At 40.9% G+C, this 8,467-nt stretch overlaps 1 protein-coding gene across 1 annotated transcript in view; it reads left to right on the forward strand.

Annotated features, from left to right (window-relative positions):
- Nucleotides 1–8,184, forward strand: part of LOC111863732 (odorant receptor Or2) — a 12,821-nt gene extending 4,637 nt beyond the window's left edge. Inside the window, exons 2-6 of the mRNA XM_023850313.2 lie at nucleotides 960–1,225; nucleotides 1,406–1,505; nucleotides 3,141–3,245; nucleotides 6,209–6,364; nucleotides 7,268–8,184. Coding sequence (XP_023706081.1) covers nucleotides 960–1,225; nucleotides 1,406–1,505; nucleotides 3,141–3,245; nucleotides 6,209–6,364; nucleotides 7,268–7,345 — 705 coding nt within the window. The 3' untranslated portion in view covers nucleotides 7,346–8,184. The remainder of the gene's footprint in view (nucleotides 1–959; nucleotides 1,226–1,405; nucleotides 1,506–3,140; nucleotides 3,246–6,208; nucleotides 6,365–7,267) is intronic.
- The last annotated feature ends 283 nt before the right edge of the window (nucleotides 8,185–8,467 follow it).

Raw genomic sequence — 8,467 nt, forward strand, 5'->3', positions numbered from 1 at the left:
TGACCGTCTTACAGTGTATACAACGCATGCAGTAACAGGAGCAAAACACAACACAGAACACGATACACAAATGTATGTAGGAAGAATACTCACATAAAAAGATTATTGGAAAGTATTAAATATTTCAATACGTTCATTATGAATTTCACGAAAACCTGTCATTTGTTCTCCGTGTATGAATCGAGAGACGCAACAGAGAGACAGGTGCACAGAACTCGCTGATACTGTTGCAAAGGACTGTAACAATGCATGTGACTAAAAATAGGACTCAAATGTCACTTTGCGAGAAAATATGTGGTACCATATTTTGAAGATACAGATTTAATATCTGTATACTTTAAAGACATTTCACTACAAGCATAAATTGTTACCGACTGGCTACGCGCTGGACAGCCGAGTGATAAGGGTTAGAGTCCCTGTAGGGCTCAGACCGGCTCAGGGGTCCACCCAGCTTCCGATCCAATGGGTACCAGGGACTATTTTCCCGGCAGGACCTTGAAGCTGACAATCCAACTAGTGCCGAGGTCAAGAAAATGTGGATCTATACATCCACTCCTCCATACACCTTAATGGTATTGTGTTTAATTAGTTAACCACACGGGCAATTTGCCGATCACAGCGACCGCGCAGTCTGAGGCATTAACTGTCTTCGTCCGCTCAAATACGGGAATCATGGGTTTGAATTCCACTTGAAACACAAATGTCTGTATATGTTTATTCTGAGTTTGTACTGTCCTGCATGTAGGTAGTGACCTTGCTAAGGGCTGACCCCCTTCCCAAGGTCCAAGGAGTTCTATCGAATGTGTAAAAAGCTCAAGAAACTGAAAAAGTGACAAAGGGCCAGCAAAGGGCTGCAGAGCCATAGGTAGATAGATAACTTTTACAATATGCTTAGTCATAACCAAAATTAATGCTACCGAGACCCGCCAAAGTTTATGTTCCATTCCTCTTCTCGTCAGATCATGGCAGCAGCATTTTATATGGTCCTATTTTTCGGCATGTGGGGACTATACGCCACGTTGGTATGTATCGCGTGCAGTCAGCTGGAGAAGCTGCGAGCGAACCTCCTGGATATCAGACAGGAACACAAGACACAAGAACAGGACTCGGGTGCTGAGACTGACACAGAGGAAGAAGAGATCCAAGTACACACGTCTCAGGAAGTGTTCCGTCGGATGCAGGGAGAGCTCAAAGACTGCGTACGGCATCACCAGCAGATACTACGGTACGAACCATAATTGGAAATGGTAATTTCGTCTTTTGAAACATGTATGAAATAAGTAAAAACTCTTCAGTATGACCATCTGTTCTCATATATTTGTTCTAAGTAACAACTCACAACTTCTTGTGGTGTTAATGGGGAAAGTAGGGCCAAAATATGTTTTGTTTCAATATTATATTTCAGTTTCATGAAGGCAATGGAAGACACGCTGCATCCGGTACTGCTTGGGTTGTTCTTCATTGCAACAGGCTGCATCTGTTTGAGTGGTTTCTCCGTTGTCATGGTACGTATCCTAAACAGCACATGTCCTCATAGCTGCACCTCCTTGCTACTTTGATTGTTATTCCCCTTATTATTGTTATTATTATTATTATTATTATTTTGGAGGGGGTGGGTTTCCCCATGCACTGCGACCAGTTGTTGATCTATTGTGCGCCCCCTTTAATTATTCTACTAGTCGCCATGCCCTTCCAGTACTGGTTCTCGCTATCAGCCCCGTTCTGACAGCGAGGTCGGCCACCTCTCTGGCAGTGGTCCCCGATACTTCCCCATCTACCGGAGGAATTGGAAACTACTTGGGCAGGAAACTTTGCCTAATTTTGCTCAGGTCTCCTAGAGACATGAGAATCTTTTAAGTGCCGTAAATCTACGACACGGGACACACGGCTTAAAGTCCCTCCCGGAGGACTTGTTCCTTGAAATTTTCCGCCCTTAAAAATTCCACGACTTCCGCCGGGTTTGAATCCGCGTACCTTGAATCATGAGGTGGGAACGTTAACCCTAGACTACGGAGGCCGCTGTTATTCCTCTTCTTCCCTGCTCCCTGCATATCCTTCTTCCTTCATTTCTGGCTTCTCCTTCCGTCTTCTCTTTTATCTTCCTTTTTCTCTTTATTTATTCCTTCAACTCCATTGTCCTTGCTTTCTCTTTCTCTTTGTTTTGCTTATTTCCAATCATTCTCCCCTGTATCTGTTCTCCATTTTCCTTAATTACATTTTTCCCTTCTTCACCTATTTCTTTCTCATCTTCTATACTCCTATGCTATTTACCTTCTTTTTCCCGTCTCTATCATCAATAATACTGCCCCAATTTATTCCTGGGCTCATTGTCAATAAAATTAAAAATATTAGTTATTAGTTTCTTGCTTGAAAACAATCCCCTCCCTTCGTATTTTGATATAATGAACGCGCAGAAATGTGAAATGGACCTGCATAGCGCAGCCTTTGCTTCAGTTCTATCCAAACAAAATAGAACTGGATGATGTTGCAGTACCTACGTCTTGTATGAGAGACTAGTTCACTAGCAACTGACTTGTATCCCAAATGCCGGACAGTTATGCTTCTTGTTCTCTCTTCTGAAATCTGGGTTAACTGACACTGAAATAATTATCACTCCTGTGTATGCCCCATTACGCATTAAATCACTTGACATGAGTCAGTTATTCTGGAGCAGCGCTTTTCTGAAAAATACAGAATTGGATGTGGCATAAAGACTACAACTTCCATATATCATTTATATTCATCTTCGTCTCTTCCGTGGCCATCTTGCCAATGTGGCGACTGAATGGTTAGCTCTTCCATTTCGCATTTGGAAAGAATCGTATTCGAGTCCTGCTCTTCGGACCAGTTACCCTTAGCTAGTGCCTTGTTCCTCCGTGTATAGTGGGGTACTTCCTCAAGTATCTCAGTACACTTCCCTTCCACATCATTTGCAGTGTTCTATTCACAGATCACAGCTTCATCGCTCACAGAGTTGAAAATTTGCCTTAAATAAACCAAAAATCAAACCATTTCTTCTGCTCCATCTCCTTTTTCCCCTTCGCCATCTTTTTATTATCCGAAATCTCACAGTTGTTGGTAAAGCGCCTGATGGAGCAACGGAGCCCTCGATGTGCTGACAATATTATTTACATCCACAGAACTGGGGAGAAGTCATGCCAATGAGTCAAGCTGCTTTGATATACTTCGCAATGATGTTCTTCTTGTTCGCCTTCTGTCGGCTTGGAGAAGAGCTCACACATCAGGTAATAAGTCTCACATCTTCACACCAAATTAGATTGCTATCCTTGTAACAGTTCGTGGAGTTCCATAGGGTTGAGAGACGTCGAGGTTCCTATATTTTCTCTAAACAGTAGGCTCACAATGGTGGTGAGGTTGTCAGCTTTACGGTAGGACCACACTTTACTCCCAGGAAAGTCTCTGGTACTCACTTATGTTAGATGCTTAGTCGATCCCAGGGTAATAATGCGGCTGCAAAATCGCATAATCTTTTCAGGAATCGAACCCGCGACGTTTCGGCATGTAGTATAGTGCCTCAACTAACTACGCTACCGCGTGCCCCCAAAAAGTAGGTTGCATCATGTCAAAAAGAAGGTGCTAATGTCGGCATTATGCATAGCTCTCTGCACCCGTGAAGTACGCAGGCCTCTAGTAAAGATAAGGCGGCCAAGCATGGTGACAGGTGATTGTTCCCAGTGCTGTGGTACTATCCAGGATGCTTTTAAAAGTGGCAATGTCAGAGGCAGGCAACAGTCAATAAAACAATTTTTTTTTTAGTTTCGTGGGGGGGGGGCTGATTCCACTTGGTACGTTGGCCACTAATTGGCCTGTTCTACCAGCCTCGAATGATGGATGATGAAAGTGGAACAGTTGGTGGAATGAGAATTGGCAGGGGAAACCTAAGTACTCGGAAGAAACCTACCCCATGCCACTTTGTCCATCACAAATCCCACATGACCTGACCTGGGCTCGAACCAGGGCCGCTGTTGTGGGAAACCGGCGACCAACTGTCTGAGCTATTGAACGGCTAATAAAACAGTTAAAAGGATAATTTCTTCTTTTCTTACAAATATGATAATTCTGTCATCACGAAGATATTTAAAATGAATATTTTAATGGTATTTCCATTACAAGTTGTACAGTCAATGAAAATGATAAGAACATGTAGGACCATTCATCCCCTAGACGGGAAATTCAGCCGCTTTTTGTATGTAATTTTCGTCCGCTGTTTTTGTACAAGTTGGGTTTACAATGTGCGAGGTTATTGTTGCATAAAAGACAAGAGCTAGCAAATACCCATTTCTGTCATCGTTGACCTAAGTCCCAGACCGCCTCTGCGCTTTCATTTTATGATTACACCCCCACGTGTTTGATTTGGAAACTGTACATTGGTTGTCACTTACCCACTGGTCACCATCCAAGGATGTCCCAGTGGTCGTAATTTATGTGGTCTCCCTTTCTTGCAGTAAAGGACGTGTGGTCTGTTAACACAGTACACGGACAGATAAATGTGAAGTGTTTTAGTTCATCAGGACAGAGAATGGTGTTTAACTGAGATTCTAATGTTCAAAATTTCACAACTGATTGTGGGCTATGTCTTCAATTTGTCTATCCCGACTTCTTGTATTGCTTTTTAATGCTCCAGTATCCTTATTCGCAGCATCCATTTAGTAGTGAGAGAAGAAATGCCCAGAAACAGCATAGAAATGAAACATCACTGTTTTCGCTGGAAACGCAAACACCTTACTGAGTTGTCCTGAAGGATCTGTCTGTGGGCATTAATATATTGTAACGTGCATATCCAAACCGTCACTTCCTACACAACGGAAGCAACGCAATATCGTAATCTTAACAATGAGTCTCCATGGTTACACGGATTGTTAGAAGCATTGTGTAACAACGGTAAATATTGCATTTTGTTGAACCAGCAGGAATAATGCACTTCCGCGGCAATGAGTGTAGGACACGTTAAGACTGAACTGTGAGAAATGGTATCTAGTATCCGGTCCGCATAATGAGATTCAGACTCAGGTATCTCCACCGTGACCCTGCGAGTCATAGGAGGCGAGGAAAAGGGGAGTCTCAAATTTGAGACAGTAAAATATGGTCTTGAGTACCAAGGGACTCGGGCCCGAGAAAGACTGCGCTGGCAAGGACCAGCAGCATATAAAAAGAGAGACCGGTCCGCTCGTCAGAGAAGGCGTCCACAAAAAACAAGACCGTAACTGTCAAACAATAATAGAGATCTGGTTACAAGCCCCAGATGGGTGCTTTAAGCTAGGACAGACTGGCTGACTGACCGTCGGTCGTAAAATGAGACTCAGACTCAGATATCTCAGAGTTAGAAGACCAGAGTTGGATAGACCGCGTGAACGATAGTTGGAAGACACGCTTGAAATATAGCCGCCGCAGAAGCCAAGGTTGGAAAACAGAGTCTAGCATTCTCCGAATTAGTTGGATCGAGTGAGCGGAGCCGCATTAGCAGTAAAAGTGATACTAACTGTACTTGAGTGTGTAAAAGCGAGCGTTCAATAAATATTCGCTAAATCCGAAATATATTAATAATATATTATATAATTTTATAATTATATAGTAATTTTCTTTTATTTTCCGTTTAATCGCCATATTTAATGAACCATCAAAGCCAGGCATGTGAAATCTGGTATAATGATATAGAATAAAATATAACAATACCTAACTGCACATTATGTACGAATACTGCTTGTAATTAAGGAATTACAAGCATGATGGTATTCGAATCTTCGACGTTATGTCTGACAAATGTTACTTATAGAATCTATACTAATTAATGCGTCCTTTCTTTCCTTTCAAAAATTTCGTCACAATTTTCAGACATGTTAACCTCAATTTTCAGCATTTTGCAACTCACAGAATGCCTAATTGTTGCTTATAAAACTGATCTTTCTGAAAAATGAGTTTAATCAATTCAATTTTATACTGTCTTCCAGGTTTCTGCAGAATGTTGCAGCCTGAAAAGTGGATACCACAGTTTTGGACCAACATACTGTCTCATACTTAACGGCAGATTCAAGATGGCAGTAAATATTTTCACCTACAGGCTACAATATGATGTCATAGTCCAAAAGACCAAAATATGAAATTTTAAATCCGCGAAATCCTCAAATTTTATCATTGATTTTCAGACTGTGTAAAACTAAATTCTTATAAATTTGATTTTTTTTTTCAGGCAAAGAGTGTAAGAGACGCAGTCTGGGAAAGCAACTGGGTGGGAGCTCCGGTGCCTTTCCAACACTCTCTCATCATCATCAATATCATAGCTAGCAAGAAGTTCAGCCTCACAGCTGGGAAATTTGTGCCAGTGTCCAACAAAACCATGCTCAGCGTAAGAAAGAGTATTTTTACGAATAAGGCCATAAAATGAACATGTTGTATGATGCTCTTTTTCTGTCTGTCCACATATGTTATCACCGAAATTAATCGATTTCTTTCGATTACATTTTTATTGACAGTCTACATTAAAGGCTGCAAAGTGAATTTAAATTCTATCTGCAGGAATCTAACAGACACATTACTTGGGAAGAAGATTTTCCATCTTCCGGGATATAACATCGTGTAGGCCTGCCTCGCCATCTAACCAGTTCTCGCTGATTTCTTGCTCGGCTGATTTTCGATCCTGAAGATGGAGGTGATACTAACCCCCACTAAGCGAAAAAAAATATATATGGAACTTCAGCTGACAGATATCATAAAGGGGGTCCTTCTCTTGCTTGCTTCACAATTTGTATTCTTGATCTTATGAATTTTCAGACATAACTTGTTCATTTAGGTAAACTGGTATAGAATATTAATTTCCCTTTCTGCGGCAGGCTGTCCCGGTTCCAGCCTGGTATGATACTGAAAACTTGAAAGAAATCTCTCTTTCATGAAAGCTATATATCCCATATGGGAGCAAAATCTGATTTTTCAAACCCATGAGCTTGATTCCATAAAAATTTAAGGAAGTGAAAGGATGTATTAAATTGAGAAATAATATAGAAATGAACGGATGAATTATTTTAGTAGTTATTTGTTTATCAGTTTATTTGATGTGTAGTCTCTCCTGTTCATTAAAACTAGAATTGGATGTTTATTCCGTGTGCAGCAAATTAATCAGGTTTTAATTTGATATCCTTCTACTATAAATACTTTTAGAGATTTTACTGTACAAACTTGAAGACAGACTACAAATTTTAAAACCAGTTATATTCAAATCTACAATCAGCAGTTACCTCCTTTATGTTCACAGATTTTCAACCAGACAATCTCCTTCTTCATGTTTCTCCTCAAAGTCAAAGAAGAAACCGATCACACCGACCACAGTTAAGAATGTCGTGCCTCATCATCATTATCAAGTGCCACAAAACATCCATTGAAATTTGACAACATTTTACACTTCTTATTCACAGAAAACTTGTTGTCACTGCTGAACTGTCGCGATCATTACTGGTAGCAAGGTCAGTTACCTGCAGATTATAACATTAGTTAGCAGCTACATCTGCAGCCCAGTGTGGATTTAACTGGACTCCAAAGAAACCAGCTGTTCTGTCATTACAACACGGAGAAAAAGAATCGGAAAAAAGATCATTTCCATGAAAATATAAAACATTCAAGTTACTTTGGTGCATGGATCATGCCATAGTCCAGGCAATTAGTAGCCAGATTCTCAATAGAGGAACCTAGGTTCAAACCCAGGGCTGTCTCTGTGGGACTTTTTATGGGTAAAGAGGCATTGGGACAGTTTTTCTCCGATTATTTTGATCTTTCCCTAACAGTTTTATTCCACCAGTCTCTCATCAGTCATCAGAGGCTGGTACAAAAGTCCATTTGCATCTGCAGTGCTAAGGTACTCCACCTCACCCCACCCCAAGAATAGAAAAGGAATCTTCTTCATATGTAATGTATGTCTCTGGAAAACTTACATATAGAGAAGTTATTGAAACAGCTCAGACTGCAATTTTATGAATAATGTAGTACGTCAGGATCATCCATAGAATGTTCTGTAGTATGTGGCTACAGCAACATGCTGAGATATAAAATTTGTAAGATAAAAGAGACTTAAGAAAATAATAATTTTACTTCCTCATTAAAAATATCTGAAGATCTAAAAGACAAAATTGATTAGCTTGAAATGAACTATAAGAACAAAAACATTAGAGACCTGTACAGAGGAATAAATGATTTCAAGAAGGGTTACCGACATAGAAGTAACTTAGTAATATATGACAAGGGCCGCGCCATAGCTCAAGCGGTTAGTCGCTGGCTTCCAATCGCGGCTGCCCGGGTTCGATCCCGGGTCTGGTCAAGTGGGATTTGTGGTGAACAAAGTGGCGCTGGGGCGGGTTTTCTCCGAGTATTTCGGTTTCCACTGCCAATCTTCAGTCCACCAAAATTTTCCATCATCATAATCACCGGGGACAGGCTACAATAGGTCAATCAGTGGCCGACG

Source organism: Cryptotermes secundus, unplaced genomic scaffold (genome assembly GCF_002891405.2).
Source record: "Cryptotermes secundus unplaced genomic scaffold, Csec_1.0 scaffold556, whole genome shotgun sequence".
NCBI classification, from domain to species: Eukaryota; Metazoa; Arthropoda; class Insecta; order Blattodea; family Kalotermitidae; genus Cryptotermes; species Cryptotermes secundus.